Here is an 18,164-nt window from a genome sequence, read left to right on the forward strand (position 1 = left end):
CCCCGGGGATGCCCGGCTTGCCAGGCTCCCCCGGCTGCCCGGGTGGCCCCTCGGGACCCCGCTCGCCCACAGCCCGGCCCATGGGGCCCTGGGGGCCGGGGGCGCCCAGGTCCCCCTTGTCACCTTTGGGTCCTCGCTCACCGGGAAAGCCTAAGGAGCCCTGCAAAACATAACGCCATACTGCCAGAGCCAGCCCTGAGCCGGAGGTGGTCAGCCCTCCCTAAGCATCCCAGGGCTGAGCCAGCTGCGTGGCCCCCCGGGTAGGCAGGGAGCGGGGCAGCGTGTTCGGCAATGGCACTGTGCCCGGCCCCGTGCCCGGCCCCGCTCACCTCTCGGCCTGGAGGTCCCCTCTCTCCTGGCTCCCCCCGGCTGCCCTTCTGGCCTCGTAGCCGTTCGGACAATGGCAGAAACGAGTCCGAGCTCCCATCGTAGGCACCTGTGAGCTCCTTCAGGGATGAAATCTGCGAGAGGAAAGAGTCACCGGCCAGGGGGTCAGTGCAACCCAGCCATGGCGTTACCCCATGGCCTCACCAACCCATCACAGTTTGCTTGGGTCTCCTACCACCTCCCATGTTCCCCCTCCTGCTGCCATGGGGCAGGAACAGGCCCCAGCCTGACAGCTGGGGACTACATACCTTGATGCCAAGTGCTTCCAAGCTACGTTCAATGTTCTGCAATAAAAAGACATTAAAAACAAAGCAGGTGTTGGCCTGCCCCCACCATGAGGTCTGTGGAGGGTCCTCCATCCCCCAGGGCTGATGGCCCAGCCCAGCAGGTCGGGGGGGCTCACCACTGCAGTCCCGGGGTCTCCACGTGCTCCTGGGTCACCAGGTCGCCCCTAGGTTTGCAGAGAAAGAGGGAATGAAAAGATGTACAGAGGTGCAGTAGATGAGGTGAGCAGTGCTGATGGTAGGTTTCAGAGTTAACACCGCTTGTGCTGCCTGTGCAGGGGCTGTGCTTGCCACCACTCTGGGGTGCTTTCAACTTGTCAGGCTTGGTGCTAGGTACTCACTGGCTCCCCTCGCAGTCCAGGCTCCCCTGGGTCCCCCTGAAACACAGCAAAGGCATCAAGAGAGGCAGAACCAGGCTGCCCAGTGCTGACTCCAGGGTCCAGCCCTGCCAGCCTGGAGGCAGGGAGTCCCACCAAGGATTTTTCCCCTCTAGTATGGGGTCCCCCAGACCTTTGCCTTGGGGGGCTCAGGGGCAAAAGCACACCTACCTTCGGTCCAGCCACCCCGCGGAGGCCCGGTGAGCCCTGGAAGATGCAGAGGGGACACAATGGCACCCAGCACCCATGGACACAGGGCAGTGCCCTAAGGGAGCCATGGGCAAGGCTTCTGCCTGCCTCGCGGCAACCCAGACTCCAGGGTCTGGTGCTGGGTGGCACCATGGGTTCAAGGACTACACACCTGGCCTGGGGGGCCAACTTGTCCCGGGACACCGGGCAGGCCAGGGGGGCCGAGGGGGCCTGGCACACCTCTGTCCCCCTGCTCGCCCTTGGCACCACTGCGGCCCTGTCAAGAGAGCAATGTCACCCCAGGACCTGGGTGCCCAGTTCTGTCCCTGGTGGGGGTGTGTACCCAGCAACCCCCATCACCACGCTCCTCTGCGGGGTGGTACTCACCTCTCTGCCAGGGGGTCCGGTGTCACCTTTGTCTCCCTAATCAGGAGAGAGGAGTTAGAGGGGTGCTGCCCCATCCTCATACCCCAAAATGATGCTCCTGGACCCAGCAGGGTGGGGACCATGCAGGGACCACCTGGGGTTCAGCTCCTTACCTTTCTCCCATCCTCTCCTGGTGTCCCATCTTCTCCCTGAGGACACAGGCTGCCAGTCAGCACCCAATTCGACCACCCCAGCACAGGCACAGCATGGGATGGGGACAGGCACCAGGGGCTCTGAGCATGGGGGCTCTTTGCCATATCCCCCCCCTCGCCTTTATGTTGTACTGGGATTACCAGCCCTTGGGACCCTCAGGTGAGCCCCAAAGCCAAGCCCTGCTCCCCCTACTCACATTCTTGCCACTGAGGCCGGGTTTGCCGTCATCTCCAGGTTTGCCCTGGGAGGAAGCAGAGGCAGTGAGAGAGCCCCTTCGCACTCCCCGGGGATCCATCAGTCAGGGGTCCCCAGTCCCCACCGTGGTCCCAGGGTGCAGATAAGGGGGAGCTGGGCACGGGGAGAGCCCCAGCAGACAGACCCAGCTGGGACAGACTGCAGAGAGCACTGGGCAGGATGCATCCCCAGGGTGCAGGGTACTTACGGGGACACCGGGTGGTCCCAGGGGGCCCACGGGGCCAGGTGGTCCCTGCTCCCCACGCAGCCCGGGCAGCCCCTGCGGGAAAAGGAGCCAGGGGGAGCACAGAGCGGCAGGGCACCCATCTCCCCCAGCCGGTTCTGGGAGAAGGGTGCATGACCGACAGTGGCACCCTGCTGGGGACAGAATATCGTTCCCTTGCAAGCGCAATGCCCCCAGTAGGAGCACAACCCAAACCTGCCCTCTCCGGAGGTACTTACATCCCGGCCAGGGTCCCCCTGCTTCCCCGAGTCCCCCTGCAGACAAGGAGGAGGTGAGGGCAGGGACAAGGACACCCCACCCACAAACAACCCCAGCCCTGAGCAGAGGGTGTCTGGGGGGGTAGCTCCTCCCACCCCATCACCTCGCCATCCTTCAGCCCCCACCCGCAGTGCCTGGGGGGCAGCCGTGCCCCACTGCCTGGGCCATGCTCACCCGCAACCCAGCAGGGCCTGGGGGCCCAGGTTTGCCTTCCAGCCCATTGCGGCCATCCAGCCCTGGTGGGCCACGGTCCCCCTGTAAAAGAGCATGGGAGGAGGGCTGGAGCTGTGAGACAGGACAGGGGTGCCATGGGGCAGCCCCCCAGCCCCCAGCCCCCTCACCTTCTCTCCTGGCAGGCCTCGGTCCCCAGGGTCACCCTATGGGGTGGGAAGAGGAGTGAGCATTGTCCCCCCTGGTTGGGAACCAAGCAGGGCATGGACCCCCCACTCAGACCCCCATGGGGAAAAAGGCACTCACCCGTGCACCAGGGGGGCCACGGGGGCCCTCCACGCCCTGCAAGAGAGAGACACGGTCAGCAGTGGGGCATAGGGGAACAGGAAGGAGTCCTGGGTGCTTGCCCACTGCCCCCTGCACACCAGGACACCCGGCTCTCCTGCAGAACATCGCCCATCTTGCTGTCCCACCACCTCCCACAACAGAGACCCGGCACTTACCCTCTCTCCAGGCAGGCCAGGGGAGCCAGCATCACCCCGGGCGCCCTTCACACCGTCCTCACCAGGGTCCCCAGGGTCCCCCTGCCAGGGAATGGCACCGCAGTTAGAGGTACTGCCCCACCGCCGGCACAAATGCCTATGTAGTGCCAGTGCCAGAGCCCATGCTGAGCACCTCTGCTTATGCTGCATGGTTTAAGGGTGGGATCATAGCAAAGGTCTCAAAACACAGGCTGAAAAAAAGAGGCTGCTGGGCTCAATGCAGCTCCTGGGTGGCCAGATAGTGGTCAGAAGAAATGTGACAATTAGCACTTCAGAGCCAGGAGCCATCTGAGCCATGGCCAGGGACCATGATGCCATCCAGCACACAGCATAGCCCATGGCCAAAACTGCCCTGAGCCTAAACTGGCTTGTAAAAGCAGAACCCAGAGCATGGGGTACTGCTGTGAGATCCCCACAGGGCTGGGGAGCCACAAGCATCCTGGCTCATTTGAGGACCTCAGCCCTACAGGGTTGTCCTACCCTAGCATCCTCCTCCCAGCACTAGGCAGGAGCATCAGCCCATGTACCCCCCAGATCCCATGTGGCCCCCGATCCCCCATGGATCTCAGCCGTGGTGCACATCAGCTCCATGTGGCAGGGGCTGTTTTGGGCAGCAAGAGCTTGGTGCACCAAGATCCCAGTGCACAGGCAGAGCCCAGTGGGGACAGCACAGGGCACCCCAACCCCAGCATCCTAGGGGACCCACTCGTTACCTTCTCACCCTTCTCCCCTGCTCCTCCAAGCCCCACGTCAACCTGTGGGGCAGACAGGGGCTGTCAGAGCACACAGGGCCAGGCACCAGCCTGTGGGCAAGGAGAGGGATGGGGACAGAGCTTACGGTTCGTCCTGGGGGTCCGGGAAGCCCCTGAAAGAAGGGCGAGGGAAATGGGTTAAGGGGAGCTGGCACAGCCCCCGGGAGGGCAAGGCTGGCTCTGGGGTGGGGGCGCACATCACTCACCGGCTCCCCACGGTCACCCTTGCTCCCTGGTGATCCGGGGCTGCCCTACAGGAAAGAGGGATGGGGTGAGAGGAGAAGAAAATGGGGGACCCGGGGGGTGGTAGGTCCCAGGGGGTGAAGGGTACCCCTGAGGGAAGGGTGGGTGCAGGCCAACGGGGTGCATGGAGTGGTGGGTGTCTGTGGGGCAGTGGGCGCACACGAGGTGGTACTCACATTCCTGCCTTCGGGACCTGGGTCCCCTGAGTCGCCCTTCTCCCCGGGAGGGCCACGGTAGCCGAGGAGGCCCTGGGTGGAGGGCAGAAGGAGGGTGTGTGTTAGTGGGTGACACCCTGAGGCCACTGGGCATCTTGTGCATCCCGAGGTGCCCACCTGCCCTGAACTTACCCGAGGGCCCCTATCTCCAGGTTTACCAGGCAGACCCGCTTCGCCCTGTGGGGAGGAAGAGGGTGAGTTGGGGGCAGCGGGGAGGGGGGCAGTGGTCCTGGGGGGTCCTCACTTACTGGGGTGCCTTCGTCGCCCTTCTCTCCACGCTCTCCCTGCGGCAGAGGTCAGTGGGGAGAAAAGCACAAGTCATCAGTGTCCTCCTGCTCCCCGCTAGCCCCCCACCTCCTCAGAACCATGGTTGCCCCATGGCTTCTGGTCTTACCACCCCCCTTGTCCCATGCTACCTCCTTGCCGCGCAGCCCTGTCTGCCCTGGAGCGCCCACTCGGCCCGGTTCGCCCTTCTCCCCTGGCTCCCCTGGGTCACCCTAGGCAGGGGGAGAAGGGGCAACAGGTCAGTCAGCATGGGGGGAGCTTAGATGCTGCCAGGGGTTAAAAGGGGCACAGTACAGCACCCTCCGCTCCCTGGAGCAGCATCACAGCATGGCCTGCAGGGACAGCCCCTCCAGAACCTAACAGATGCATGGATGGACAGACAGATGGACAGAGGGGCAATGCTTCCTGCAGCGACATTACCTTTGGGCCACTCCTGCCTGTGAGGCCAACAATGCCCTGGTTGTTGGAGAGGGAGAGCATGTGTCACCAGGGACCAGCATGGCCCCGTGCTGGGGTGGGGACATGGGCTGTGAGCTGGTGCCCCTGGGACAGAGCCCGGTCAGCCCCAGCCCCTGGGGCACACCTAGACTCACCCGATCGCCTTGTTCACCTTTAGGACCAGCTGGCCCTGGGATGCTCAAGCCAGGGGCACCCTAGACATGAAGGGACACAGCTTGGAGCAATGGCACAGGCACCATGAGTCAGGGGAGGGGTGTGCAACGCCTCCTGTGCCCCCTGTCTCGAGGCAATACTCACACGGGCGCCTTTATCTCCTGCATCGCCCTTGGGGCCAGGAGGTCCTTCTGGTCCTGGGAAGCCTCTGTCACCCTAGAGCAGATGAAATGGTACCATCGGTCTCTCCAAACCACCCCCCTCCACCCCACTGCAGCTGGGTAGAGCCAGGTCTGGGGACCAGCATGGGCATCCCCTCATGTGGATGCCCAGCTGTGCCATCCCCCCCTCCCCAGCCCACGGCCGTGCCCCAGGGAGTGCCAGCGTGGGGCCAGGGGGCACGGCTGGGGCAGGGTTACCTTCTCTCCTCCAACACCGGCCACGCTGGGAGCCTGGGGGAGAAGCAGAGGGGACTGTGCTGGGCACTGCCCCCAGCTCCCTGTGCCGGGGCTAGGGCAGGCAGAGATGGACCCACCGGGCAGCATCACTTACCGGCTTGCCAGGTGGACCCGGATCGCCCTGCAGAAAGATGGGTGTCATTGCCAGCCCCTTCCCCAGCAGCCCCTCACCAGCCCACCAGGATCCCGCTTCACCCTTACCTTCTCCCCCCGGGGGCCGGCTGGTCCCGGAGCTCCCTGTGTCAAGAGAAGAGACCTCAGGGGGCTGGCAGGGTGTGGGAACACACACATCCAGGGCATGGCAGCCCCCTGCTCCCAGGGTGCTGGCTCCACAGCACTGCAGCCACTGCCTCAACTCACCTCTCTGCCTGGTGGTCCTGGGCGCCCTGGGGCTCCTACCTCGCCCTGCAGGAGGGAAGGAAGAAGAAGGTGTCAGGGGCACCCTCACATCCAGTGCCTGGGTGGCTGCTCCAGAACAGGGCAGGCATCGCCCCAGCATGGCTGCAGCCACACCAACCCACCTACCTTCTCACCCTCGGGGCCCGGCATGCCACGGTCCCCCTGCAGAGCAAAGCAGAGGGGTTCAGGGACCTTTCCTCCCTCCACACCACACTGGCCGCTGCCCCAGAGCCCTTTGTGGCCCAGCCCTGAATCCCATCTGAGTCGACCAGGCTCTGACAGTGACCCAGGGGCACAGCCACCATAGGGCCGCATGGACACCAGAACCCACCGATAATGCCGAACAGAACGTTCCCACTCCAGCATCATCTCACCTTCTCTCCCAACTCTCCCAGCTCGCCTGGTGCCCCACGGTCTCCCTGGCACAGGAGGAAGATGGGGTCAGGGGCAGCAGGATGCACAGGGGATGGCATGGGTCCCAGCGTGGCACCCAGACCACTTTTCTCCCTGCCAAAGGCAAGGCGAGAGCATCCCTTCGGTCCCCACACCACTCACCTTCCTGCCCTGCTCCCCCGGTGGTCCCCGAGGGCCCTGCAAAGGAGGATGGAGAAGATGTCACCTCTGGTACGGCAGGGCAAATGTTCAGGCTGTCTGAAGCAGGAACTTTCTGGGGTGCCCTCAGGCCTTGGCTCACCAGCGAGGCGAGCTCCTGCCCATCTTACCTTCTCTCAGGAAACTCACCCGGTCTCCTGGGTCCCCAGGGCGGCCAGGTGGCCCTGGGAAACCTTCTTGGCCATCACCCTGCAGATTAAGAAAGGCAACAGCCATGCCATGAGATGGGAATGCCCATGAGATGGCGATGGGCATCCCTGCCAAAGAGCGATGTGAGGTCTGTCCCCAGCACAGAACATGCCCACCACCCTCTTACCTTCTCTCCCTTCAGACCGGGGGGCCCGGCAGGTCCCCGGGGCCCAGGGTCCCCAGGCAGGCCCTGCAAGAGAGCACAGTTCAGCCCCTGGGGATGCAGCTCAGCCCTGGAGACACATGGCCGTGGAGGCCCTGCTCTCCTCTGCTGTCCCCACTGGCCTAGGAGCCAAACTCACCGGAGGGCCGGGCTCCCCTCGAGGCGCTGCCCCATCCACAAGACCGGGGGGACCCTGTGGAGACAGGGATCTCCTGTGTGATGGCTCCAGGGTGCTCAGTACTTCCCAGCACCCTGGGAGTGGTGCAGTGCCCTCAGGCACCCATGGGACCTCTATCCAGGAGGGCAGAGGAGCCAGGGAAATGCAAAGCCACTCACCCTTTCCCCTCGGTCACCCTTCTCCCCCTGTGAGGATGAAAAAAAGCAAGTAAGGGCAGGTCTGGGCTCTTCCCATGGCCCCCTTGAACAGAAGGGGAACATGCCAGACAAAGCCCATCATCAGTGCTATCAGGGCATGTGCATGCCATGTGTCTCTTCCCACACTACCCAGTGTCAGCAACAGTTCATGCACATGTATGTGTGTGGGGGCACAGCTGGTAGGGGGCAGAGCTGGTGCAGGGCACAGCCCATGAGTAGGACCCAGAGGAGTGCACAGGGGAACAGGTTCAAGCTGCTGGATGTTCCTCCATCTGTCTGTCCCCACACCCCTCCCCAGCTGTCCCCGCGCAGCACCGGAGGGAATGTACCTTCACAAACTCTCCCGGAGGTCCTGCTGGCCCCATGGGTCCAAGTGGACCGGGGGGGCCTGGATCACCAAATGGCCCCCGTGGGCCAGGGCTCCCAGGGGGACCAGGGCTGCCCTGGAGGACAGAGATACTCCATTATCTTGGGTTGCAGCACAGGCTGGGGATGCTGGCAAAGACCCCTTGGCACTGCTGCCCTCACACCTACCGGTGTGCCTGGCTCCCCTTTCCGGCCTGGCAGCCCTTGTCCTCCATCCACAATCACCCTGGGCTCTCCCTGAATGAGGAGGGGCAGGAAAAATCAGTGTCCCCATGTGCCCTGTTGTGTCCCCAAAACAGGACAGAGGCCATGGTGCCATGAGGCCAGGAGCCCAGCAGGGAGATTGGGAGACCCTGGGGTCACCCAGACATCAAGTTCTGGGAGATGTCAGGGTCTGAGATGTGCCTGCCAGGGTCCCCACTGCCCCCCAGGGACCCCCACGGGACAGCCCCATGCCCATCACTTACCGGCTCGCCTTTTTCCCCCTTTGGGCCAGAAAGCCCCATTGGCCCCCGTGTCCCCTGGGAAGGAAAGACAAGAGTGAGGTGGGGGGGGCACAGGGAGGGGAGTGGGTCTGGGGAAGGACGGGGCCATACTTACAGGATCCCCTCGGGGGCCAGGGATGCCCTGGGTGCCCTGGAAAATAACAGCTCAGGAGATGAACATGTGTCCCTATCAGCCAGGGAAACAGGGATGGGATGGGATGGGATGGGATGGGATGGGATGGGATGGGATGGGATGGGATGGGATGGGATGGAATGGGATATGGGCTCCAGCCAAGGCAGGGATGGACAGTCCCTGCCCAGTACACTTGGCCTGGACACACACACAGAGGACAGTAGTGACCCTGCCAGCAACGGAGACGCCCTGGCACATGGAAAGGGTAGGCAGAGACTGGCTCAGGGAGCAGACTGGGCAGGCAGGGCGATGGGAAGAGCCCACCATGCAGCAACAAACCCAAGGGACACCCCCACTCACTGGCTGGCCAGGTGATCCAGGGTTCCCAGGGCGGCCAGGGCTTCCTGGTGTCCCATCAGCTCCAGGGAACCCCTGTGGGAGAGACGCACATCATGCCAGCACCTAGTGCACCCTGGCCCTGCCAGACCCCCCCAGTGCACCAGACAGTGCTAGTCCCAGTACTGGGAGTCCAGGACAGCCCCGTGACAGAGCCGGGTCCCAGGGTGCCCTTTCCCTGCGTGCTGAGCTGGGGTGTGAGGGAGAAGCGTGGGGCTGGACTGGCACTCTCCAGGGGGATCCCCTGCTTCAGCCTGGGCGAGAGCAGGAGAAGGGAGGGACGAGGGGCAGAGAGGGGCCCTGTGGGGCCAGTCTCTGTGCCCAGGGACCCTGGAGTGCCTGGGTGAGGGGGTCGCAGGTACGCACCCTGTCGCCTTTCTTGCCTGGCCGCTCAGCGCTCTCTCCTGGCAGACCCTGTGGTCCCGGGGGTCCTGGAGAGCCAGGCAGCCCATGGCGGCCCTGCAGGGACAGCGGAGAGGATGAGCTGGATGGCGGGTGGTGGCCAAGGGATGTTTCCCATCAGTCCCTGCAGGAAGGGCTGGACAGGTCCCTGCCCCACACCTGCTGCCAGCAAGACAAGGGGATGTGGTGACCCCCGCCAGAGAGCTGGCCCCCATCTTCCCCCCAAATATTACCGGCTCGCCAGGGGGGCCCGGTGGCCCTATGCGTCCTTGCAGTCCCTGCAGAGACAATGCCAGCAGTGAGCATCCCCTGCAGGCTGGCATCAGCACAGTCTGGGGGGACACAGTCCCCCTCCAAGCCACCAGCTAGGAGAGGAGGGGGATGCCAAAACACTCACTGCCTCACCGCGGTCTCCCTTCTCGCCCTGCAAGAGGACAGAGGAAAGGGGTTTGGGGCTGCACCCCCATGCTCAACTCCCTACTGTGCTGCTGCCATCAGCAAGCTGGGGGTCCCTGATTCATGCTGAGCCCCTGTGGTGCAGCACAGCCTGGCACAGCATGGCACGGCATGGGGATGCTCACCCTGGGGCACTGCACAGTGCAGGGCTTTGGCTTCGGTTCCAGTTCCGGCTGGCAAGACAAGAGAAACCCATGTGAACCTCAGGGTAGGAGATCTCAGCCCCCGTGGGGCTGCTTCCCGTCCCCCAGCTCCTGAGGCACCCCTGCCTTTACCCTGGTGGAGATGATGGTGCAGAGGTCGTTGGTGAGCTCTCCCTCCAGCTCTTCCAGGGCACTGCCACCATGATAGATGTACCGCGGGTCCTCGCTGGTGACCATGCGCCGGAGCTGCTCCCGGTCTGCCCCCTCCAAGCCCACCGCCAGCAGCTGAACCCCTAAGCCAAGAGCACCCTCAGCACCCCACAGAACTCCCCACACACCCTGCTGGGACCCCATCCATCCTCACCCCCAGCCTTGATGTCCCTGGCTGCAGTGATGGCATCATCCCCGGAGGGGCCGTCTGCCAGGACCACCAGCACCGCCGGCACACTGGGCCGGCGCCCCGCACCAGGGCTCAGCAGGTAGGTCCTGGCGAAGGTGATGGCTGCGCCTGGGGAGGGAGAAGGAGGAGGGGGGTGGTCAGCAAGAGTCCTGCCAGACACTGCCCCGGCTCCCGGCACAGCCCCTCACCAATGGCGTTGCCGCTGGGCTCCTCGTAGCGCATGGTGCGGATCTGCTCCAGCACGACGGGCAGGTCACTGGAACGGTTGAGGAGCAGCCAGGGCAGGCTGCGGTAGCTGTATGTGGCCAGAGCCACCTGCAAGGGTGCAGGGGAGCAGTGGGCATCACTGTCTGCCTGCACCCCCTGGGCCCCCCCCACCACAGCAGCACCCTACCTGGGTGCCTTCAGGGCCCAGGTGCCCCAGGGCGGACACAGTGTTGGAGAGGAGGGTGCGGACAGCATCAGCACCAGAGGAGCTGTCGCGGGTGCCATGCACAAGGAAGACGATGTCACCACGGGCATCCCTGCAGACTGCAGGCAGGGAAGGGATGAAGCCACCACTGGGGCAGAGACAAGCCCAGCCTGTCCCTGTAGGGACCCCACCATACCTGTGCGCTCGCTGATGGAGGTCTCAGCACCCGTCACGCTCCCCAGGACTGGGCGGAGGGTGAAGGTGTAGCGCTGGCCCAGGCGCAGCCCAGAGACCTGCTGGTTGCTGGCAGCACTGGGCAGGGTCCGCCGTGTCTCCCCACCAGCTGACGCCCAGGGGACAGAGTCAGGGGGACTGGCAGGGACCCTGCGGGGATGCTGCCCCCTGTCCCGGGGCCACCCACTCATCTCACCTGCGGGGGGACTCCAGGACAAGATGTAGCCAGAGGCGCCGGGGACTGGAGTCCAGGCGAGCGTCACTGAGTCTCTCCGCACCTCCGTCACCCGTAGCCTGGTGATGTGGCTCGGGGCAGCTGCTGAGGAGGAGGAGAAATGGGTGTCCCAGACCCACAGGGCAGCCCCCACCCTGTTCCTGGCTCCCAACCATCACCCTCCCCAGCCCAAGCCTGGGGCAGCCCAGTCCCCAGGTGGCCCCCTGGGTTCCAGCCGCACACCAGGGATCCAATGCCCCTTGGCCCCACACAGTCCCTCACCAGTGATGGCAGTGACAGTGACTGGCTCGCTCTCCCGGCCACCAGCCAGGCTGGTGATGCTGATGTGGTAGCGCCGGCCTGGCTCCAGCCCCCCCAGGTCGTAGGAGCTGGCAGTGGCTGGGAGTTGCTGGCTGCGCTGGGGTCCCCCTGCACAGGGGGAGAGAAGGGTGAAGGGGTGCAGCGTGGGGCTGGTGGGGATGCAGGGGTGCCGGCCGGCCACGCTCACCCTCAGCCAGGCGCCAGATCAGGCGGTACCCAGTGCTGCCGGTCGCCGGCACCCAGGCCAGGCGCAGGCGGTGCTCCGAGGCCTCTGTCACCTGGAAGCTGCTGACGGGGGGCAGTGGGGCTGCCTCCGCTGTGGGGCAGAGAGGCAGGTGTTAGGGGCAGGGGTGCTCAGTGCCACTCCAGGGTGCCTCACCCCAGTACTCACGGGTGGTGACGACAATGGAGACAGGGTTGCCCTCCCGGTTGCCAATGAGCGCCGTCACCTTCACAGTGTAGGAGACGCCTCCCTCCAGGTCCGGGATGTCGAAGGAGCTGATGTGGCCAGGAACCCTTCTGCTGCTCTCCAAGCCCCCTGCCAAGGACTGTGGGATCAGCCCCCCACCCTGCCACCCTCACAGCCTGCCCCTGTCCCCATCCCACCGTACCATCCCTGCGGCTCCACACCACGCGGTAGGCGGTGGCTCCCGGCACACCAACCCAGGTGACGCGGGTGACATTGCTCCTGGATGCCTGCACCTCCAGTCGGGACACCGTCCCCACTTGCTCGAGTGCTGCAACACCGAGAGGCCCACTGTCACCAGGGCTCACAGCAAGTGGCACCAGCCAGCACTGACAGGTGGGGAGACACCTCACCTATCCGCCCCGTGGCGGTGACGGGGCTGCCCTCGCGGCCATCCACAATGGCCGAGATGCCAATGGTGTAGACAACGCCGGTACGCAGTCCATCAATGGTGAAGGTGGTGGGGTCAGCAGGGAGTAAGCGGGATTGTTCCAGACCTAGGAGAGATGGCCAGGATGGGAAGGGCTCCAGCACCGCTACTGCAGCATCCTGCAGTCCCCACACTCACCGTCGCTGCCTCGCCACGTCAGCAGGTAGCTCCCAGCATCTGGCAGCCCTCGCCAGGTGACCCGCAGCTGGCTGGGACCGGCCTCCGTCACCCGCAGCTCTGAGATGCTGCCCACTGTCGGGTACTCTGCACCACCCCACAGCACCATGGGGTCACCTCGGTGTGCCCAGAGGGTCCCCATGGCCACCCTGGCACCCCAAGGGCTTGCAGAGGGATAGAGGACAAATGCATGCTGGGGGGGAAAACACAGTACTGGGACGCCTGGTCCCAAATCCCAGTGTGGACTTACTGAGGCGGATGGTGAGTGTGGCAGCGCTGCCCTCCCGGCTGCCCACTAGTGCCGAGACACGCACCAGGTAGGCGATGCCCTCCCGGAGGTCACCCAGCTCCAGCCCTGTCTGGCTGCCAGGGACACGCCTCGTCCTCTCTGTGCCATCTGCAGGGAGCAGGGCAGCCGCAGACCCTGAGCGCCGGCCAGGCACCCTGGGTGCCACCCGTGCCCCTGCCCACAGACTCACCCTGGTTATTGCGCACCACCACTTTGTACTCAGTGGCACCGGGGACACCAGTCCAGCCCAGCCGCACCCGCCTGCCTGACTCCTCAACAAGCCGCAGGTCTGACACGGCGCCCACGGGTGCCTCCACGCCTGTGAGGGAATGCAGTGAGGCACGGCTGGAGCCACGCAGCCCAGACAGCATGGCCCCCACCTTCACTCTGGGCTGAGACCGGAGAGCTGGGGGGCTCTCACAGCCAAGGGGATCCCTGGGCTGAGCAATACCACGTGGGACGTCCCTCCATCACAATGGCTTAGACGGGTGAGGGACAACCACAGCTGTCACTCACCTGTCTGGAAGGTGGTGACAGGGGTGGCCACCTCCCCACCATCGTAGAGCGTATAGAGGGTGATGCGGTACTCGGTGCCTGGCTGCAGCCCTGTCAGCTGGTAGGTGTTGGTGCTGCTGGGGAGGGACACTGTCCTGGGGGGTTCCAGTCCTGTGGGGAGGGGACGGTCACCACCGGCTGCCAGCACAAGGGGTCTGCAGGGGCAACCAGGCATCCTGAGCTCACCTGTGGCTATCTTCCACTCCAGGCGGTAGCCGCGGGCATCACGGGCGCTGCTCCAGAGCACCTGAATGGACGTGGGGCCCAGGATGTTGGTCCGCAGCATCTGCTCCACACCTGCCTCTGCAAGAGCGACCCCATGGGCCAGGTTGCTCCATGCTGCTCTGCCGCTGGCCAACCACCCTGGCGTGTCCCTGATCCCGCACACAGCAGGGTAGGGAGCGAGACGGTCCCCCACCCCATCCTGTGGTAATGGCACCAGGGGTAGAGTCAGAGGCCAGCGGCAGGATGGCATCACCCGTACCCACCACCTACCTGTCCTCTGCCGCACGGTGGCTGTGGGCCCCTCCAGCTGCCCGAAGAGCGGGGCCACTGTCACCACGTAGTCAGTGTTGGGCTGCAGCCCCCCCAGTACATGTGACGTCCGCCCAGCATCCAGGTCCACCCTGTGCCTGTCCTGCCCTGCGAGAGCCAGCACAGCAGTCCCTTGGGAGGTCTGGGCAGCAGAATCCACCCCCCCCCCTTCCTGTCCCTCCTCCCTGGGGCCACTGGCGGAAGGGACGCAATCTCTGGGATGGACACCTACCTGTGAGGGTCACCCAGGAGAGCCGGTAGCCAGTGGCACCGCTGACGGGCTGCCAGGCCAGCAGCATGCTCTGCGCCGAGACATTGTGGACGGAAAAATGTTGCACGCCTGCTGGGCGCCCTGCGGGTGAGAGGTGACCATCTCATCCCCCACGTAAGAATGGGGCAGGGGGCAGCAAGAAGCACCTTCATCGGCAAACCTGCCCACTCTGGGGAGGGTGGAAGCCCCCTTACCCCTGCTCACGGATGCTGAGCTGCACTGAGGTCACCAAGTGCAGCCCGCGCCCGGGCGGCTCCTTCAAAGCACCCCAGCTCCACCAAACTGGAGCTCAAACGCCTTCCTCTTAATGCCTTAAATACTTTCTGCCGGTTAAGGCTGCCTGGGGCAGCTGAAGGAATCAGTTTGCCAAAATTTGAGGCTTGTAAATGTGTTGCCCCGGGGCCTCACCCCCACTCCTGCCCAGCAATGGTTTCCACCACCCTCACGGAAACAGTGCTTTGCCCCCAAAGAGCACAGTGCTTGAATGTATTAAAAAAACACCCTGCATTTTTTCAGTCAACATTTTTTACATCACATGGGGAAAGCTCCAGCGGAAACACTCCCATAAGTCTATGAAGGAGCTGGGAGAGCACACAGTGCTCCATCCCCTCTGGGAGCACCTTTTGGGGCTCAGAGCATCACCTTATAGTCATTCTCACCCACATCCCCATCCTGGCCCCCCAAGCAGCAACGGGCCAGGCAGCCCCATCCCCACGGGGCATGGTGACTGGAAGGGGTGTCCCTGGGCTGGGAACTCCTCCCTGTCCCCAGCTGAGCCCAGGGCTGGGTGCAGTGCTTACGTGTCCGGGCGGTGAGGGTGGCAGGGACGGCGGGCTGCTGCGCGTAGCGGGGTTGGAGTGTCACCACATACTCAGTGTCAGGGCGCAGGTTGCTCAGTGTGGCCGACTGTGCGCTGGCCCCCAGGATCTTCTCCTCCCGCTGAGCTGCTCCTGAGGGGGAGGCAGAGGGGTAAGGGTGGGCGCAGGGGCACAGCACACGCTGGGCCCAGCAGGGAAGGGGTGTCCGTGGGCTGGCACCCTGCCCCGGGGATGCCAGGCGGTGCCAGGGGTGGGGAGCGCTGGGAGAGGCTGGGATGACAGCCAGGGCAGGGGCACCCATCAGAGCGCCCAGGGCCAGGGAGGGGCTTCCAGGTGTGCAGCTCCATCCCAGCGCCCGGATGGGACAGGGGTCTGACACCAGGCCCCCACATGCAGCCACCGCGCTCTCAGTCCCGGGAAGAGGCACACATGGGGCCCCCGGCCAGCATGTACACCCGTGCACACACTTCCAAGCCCTGCGAACCAAAGCCTCCGGGTGTAGGAACACACACGCCGCCTCCACGCCTCTGTACGCACTCGTGCCCTGCTGCCTGCGCACAAGCGGTAGCTGCCGCGGTGAAGGCAGGCGTGCACACACCCGCAGTGCTCTCGGCATGTGCCCCTTGCACCACCCCCATGCAGGCACCCCCCAAGCATGCACCCCGCCGTGCATGCACCCTGCCAGGCAACCTCCCACCATGTCCTGCCTGGCCCGGGGGCTGCACAAAGGCAGAGCATCCAGGCAGGACCATCCCCTCTCAGGGACCGTCCCCGCACCTTGCATGGTGTAGCCGAGGCTGTAGCCCTGGGGGGGTTCAGGGCCAGGCTGCCAGGCCAGCCGCAGGAAGGTCGGTCCAGTCTCCACTACCCGGAAATCCAGCACAGAGCTGGCACGGCTCTCTGGAGGCACAGGGAGCCAGGGATGAGCCCCCAGCGCCATGTGCTGTGGGCACCCAGCGCCTGCCTGAGTTCCCGTCCCCATGGGCATGGACACTCACGGGTGCGTGCTCGGCCTGACACTGACTCGCCGACGCTGTTGGCATACTGGGCAGTGACGGTGACCAGGTACTCTGTCCCTGTGCGCAGTCCCCGCAGCACAGTTCTCGTTTCCCGTGGCCCCAGGCTCACCTGGGCAGGGACAGTGTCACCCCCCGCCACTCCTAGGCCACACACAGGGCCACCGGGCACCCCCAGGGACTCAGAACAGGCAGGCGGGAGCACTCACCTCCTGCCTCTCTGCCACTATCGGCTGCCCCAGCCCCGTCAGCGGCACGTGATGCACCCGGTAGCCGGTGACAGGGCCGCTGGCTGCTGTCCAGTGGATCCGCAGCTGGTCAAGGCCTTGCTCCAGGATCTCCAGGTTGGAGGGGCCGGTGTGGCTCGTCCCATCTGTGGGGGAACACAGGGCCTGTCAGCTTCAGGGTGCATGGATTAGCGGGGAGAGCTTGCCAGGGTGGCGCAGACACATGTCCGATGAGACAGTACAGCCAGGAGGGTATTTTGGGGAGGATGGGTGCTAAGCGTGCACCCAGGGTGAGCACAGTCTGGCACCCAGCACTGCCAGCACCCATACTCTGCAGGGAGGAGGGTGGATGCCCATACCCAGGAGGCGCAGGGTGCCCCCCACGCTCGTGCACACCCTGCGTGTCATCAGTGGCACCAGCGTCCCCAGCAGCTTGAAGTCACCGACGTAGAAGAAGAAGGCTTCAGTGGGCATTGAAGCCACACGGATCAGCTCCTTGTGGTCAGCGTTCTTGATTCCTGGCAGGGATGGGGATGATGGGTGAGGGCGGGGACCCTGAGCCCAGTGGCAACTCCCCTCAGCCAGCGCTGAAGCCTCACTCACCCACAGCAAAGACCTTGATGCCCTGGCTCTTCAGCTTTGCTGCTGGCCCCTCGGCATCATCCTGGGACTTGCCATCCGTGATGAGGATGCAGATCTGCAGGGCCAGGCGCCATGGGCCATGAGACCCAGCCTGGGGCCCACAGACCCAGTGCATCCCCTTGGGGTGTCCCCAGGACATACCTGGGGGACCCCTGGCCGGATCTGCGTGGGGCCAAAGAAGTTGTCAGCGATGTAGCGGAAGCCAGCGCCGGTCCGTGTGTTCCCACCCTTGTAGCTCAGCTGCTGGATGGCCTTCCGGACACTTGTGCCATCGGTGTGTTGGGAGAAGGAGAACTCCACCCTGGGGGGTGCAGGAGACATGTCACCTCCCAGCCCTGTGCCACCCCGCCACTCCTCAGTCCCCCTCCCCGTGGCTCACCGTGGCTCATCGCTGTACTGTGCGACGGCGAAGCGCACTGCCTTCTCGCCCACCACCTGCACGAAGGGCCCCACCAAGTCCTCCATGAAGGTGCGGACGGCGCGGAAGTTGTTCCTGCCGATGCTGGATGAGCCGTCCACCAGGAAAGCGATGTCGGCCTCCAGCACGTCCTTGCACACCGCTGCGGGGCGGTGACAGCGCTCAGGGCACAGCCCAGCACCATGGCATGGGGCTGCTAAGCCCCTCTTGCCCTCCCCCACCGTGCACACCCGGTGCTCAGCACCCACCTTGGCTCCTCTTCTGCGCCGTGGCTGCCGGGGGGCCCAAGAGCGCAGGGAGCACGGTGAGGAGCAGGAGCCGGCCACTCATCATGGGAGCCTGAGGGAGAGAATGGTGCCACCACCACCCCACACCAGCTCCACGCCTCTGGGGACAGCGGTGACAGAGCAGCACGGCCCAGGAGGTCCCAGCACTGTGCTGTGTCAGGACACCTGGAAGGGCAAGGTGCTAGTGCCGACCTGGGCACCACCGCTGGCACCCCGCGGCGCAGGGGAGCCCCCGCTTTGGGCTGGGGCAGGGAGGCAGCGGGGCTGTGCCCAGCCTTGTTACCGGACGTCCCCCGTGCCAGGGGAGCAGCCAGCAGCACCCAGCACCTACACTCGTGCCAGCTCTGCCGCCCCACCGAAAAGTGCCAGGCGGGCAGTGGCTGGCCTGCGTCCGGCCAGGTGGGAGCGGTGCCGGTGGCCGCCCCAGGGCAGGGCAGGGGCTGGCGGTGCTGCCAGGCGCGGGAGGGCACGGTCGCCCGCGCGGCCTGTGCCCGGCAGCACCCG

At 65.0% G+C, this 18,164-nt stretch overlaps 1 protein-coding gene across 1 annotated transcript in view; it reads right to left on the minus strand.

Moving 5' to 3' along the window:
• COL7A1 (collagen type VII alpha 1 chain) overlaps positions 1–18,164 on the minus strand; it is a 31,514-nt gene that overhangs the window by 12,007 nt on the left and 1,343 nt on the right. The window contains exons 2-74 of the mRNA XM_026857459.1: positions 17,622–17,712; positions 17,335–17,515; positions 17,097–17,256; positions 16,917–17,010; positions 16,673–16,831; positions 16,296–16,459; positions 16,069–16,198; positions 15,848–15,970; positions 15,053–15,202; positions 14,214–14,333; positions 13,943–14,089; positions 13,634–13,750; positions 13,409–13,558; positions 13,083–13,211; positions 12,854–13,000; positions 12,565–12,690; positions 12,350–12,493; positions 12,142–12,267; positions 11,922–12,068; positions 11,718–11,846; positions 11,492–11,638; positions 11,192–11,314; positions 10,958–11,104; positions 10,744–10,880; positions 10,538–10,664; positions 10,314–10,457; positions 10,082–10,242; positions 9,932–9,979; positions 9,748–9,774; positions 9,584–9,628; positions 9,315–9,407; positions 8,913–8,984; positions 8,535–8,570; positions 8,402–8,455; positions 8,103–8,171; positions 7,898–8,011; positions 7,530–7,556; positions 7,333–7,386; positions 7,158–7,220; positions 6,971–7,030; positions 6,785–6,820; positions 6,604–6,648; positions 6,356–6,391; positions 6,191–6,235; positions 6,032–6,067; positions 5,925–5,951; positions 5,792–5,824; positions 5,517–5,588; positions 5,354–5,413; positions 5,181–5,216; positions 4,892–4,972; positions 4,724–4,759; positions 4,608–4,652; positions 4,437–4,508; positions 4,224–4,268; positions 4,104–4,130; positions 3,979–4,020; positions 3,227–3,307; positions 3,030–3,065; positions 2,894–2,929; positions 2,727–2,807; positions 2,513–2,548; positions 2,259–2,330; positions 2,013–2,057; positions 1,777–1,812; positions 1,625–1,660; positions 1,410–1,514; positions 1,220–1,255; positions 1,013–1,048; positions 791–838; positions 636–671; positions 330–461; positions 1–160 (exon numbers count right to left, since the gene is read on the minus strand). Coding sequence (XP_026713260.1) covers positions 1–160; positions 330–461; positions 636–671; positions 791–838; positions 1,013–1,048; positions 1,220–1,255; positions 1,410–1,514; positions 1,625–1,660; positions 1,777–1,812; positions 2,013–2,057; positions 2,259–2,330; positions 2,513–2,548; positions 2,727–2,807; positions 2,894–2,929; positions 3,030–3,065; positions 3,227–3,307; positions 3,979–4,020; positions 4,104–4,130; positions 4,224–4,268; positions 4,437–4,508; positions 4,608–4,652; positions 4,724–4,759; positions 4,892–4,972; positions 5,181–5,216; positions 5,354–5,413; positions 5,517–5,588; positions 5,792–5,824; positions 5,925–5,951; positions 6,032–6,067; positions 6,191–6,235; positions 6,356–6,391; positions 6,604–6,648; positions 6,785–6,820; positions 6,971–7,030; positions 7,158–7,220; positions 7,333–7,386; positions 7,530–7,556; positions 7,898–8,011; positions 8,103–8,171; positions 8,402–8,455; positions 8,535–8,570; positions 8,913–8,984; positions 9,315–9,407; positions 9,584–9,628; positions 9,748–9,774; positions 9,932–9,979; positions 10,082–10,242; positions 10,314–10,457; positions 10,538–10,664; positions 10,744–10,880; positions 10,958–11,104; positions 11,192–11,314; positions 11,492–11,638; positions 11,718–11,846; positions 11,922–12,068; positions 12,142–12,267; positions 12,350–12,493; positions 12,565–12,690; positions 12,854–13,000; positions 13,083–13,211; positions 13,409–13,558; positions 13,634–13,750; positions 13,943–14,089; positions 14,214–14,333; positions 15,053–15,202; positions 15,848–15,970; positions 16,069–16,198; positions 16,296–16,459; positions 16,673–16,831; positions 16,917–17,010; positions 17,097–17,256; positions 17,335–17,515; positions 17,622–17,706 — 6,262 coding nt within the window. The 5' untranslated portion in view covers positions 17,707–17,712. The remainder of the gene's footprint in view (positions 161–329; positions 462–635; positions 672–790; positions 839–1,012; positions 1,049–1,219; positions 1,256–1,409; positions 1,515–1,624; positions 1,661–1,776; positions 1,813–2,012; positions 2,058–2,258; positions 2,331–2,512; positions 2,549–2,726; positions 2,808–2,893; positions 2,930–3,029; positions 3,066–3,226; positions 3,308–3,978; positions 4,021–4,103; positions 4,131–4,223; positions 4,269–4,436; positions 4,509–4,607; positions 4,653–4,723; positions 4,760–4,891; positions 4,973–5,180; positions 5,217–5,353; positions 5,414–5,516; positions 5,589–5,791; positions 5,825–5,924; positions 5,952–6,031; positions 6,068–6,190; positions 6,236–6,355; positions 6,392–6,603; positions 6,649–6,784; positions 6,821–6,970; positions 7,031–7,157; positions 7,221–7,332; positions 7,387–7,529; positions 7,557–7,897; positions 8,012–8,102; positions 8,172–8,401; positions 8,456–8,534; positions 8,571–8,912; positions 8,985–9,314; positions 9,408–9,583; positions 9,629–9,747; positions 9,775–9,931; positions 9,980–10,081; positions 10,243–10,313; positions 10,458–10,537; positions 10,665–10,743; positions 10,881–10,957; positions 11,105–11,191; positions 11,315–11,491; positions 11,639–11,717; positions 11,847–11,921; positions 12,069–12,141; positions 12,268–12,349; positions 12,494–12,564; positions 12,691–12,853; positions 13,001–13,082; positions 13,212–13,408; positions 13,559–13,633; positions 13,751–13,942; positions 14,090–14,213; positions 14,334–15,052; positions 15,203–15,847; positions 15,971–16,068; positions 16,199–16,295; positions 16,460–16,672; positions 16,832–16,916; positions 17,011–17,096; positions 17,257–17,334; positions 17,516–17,621; positions 17,713–18,164) is intronic.

Source organism: Athene cunicularia, assembly GCF_003259725.1.
Source record: "Athene cunicularia isolate RWA chromosome 12 unlocalized genomic scaffold, athCun1 chr12_part1, whole genome shotgun sequence".
Taxonomy (NCBI): Eukaryota; Metazoa; Chordata; class Aves; order Strigiformes; family Strigidae; genus Athene; species Athene cunicularia.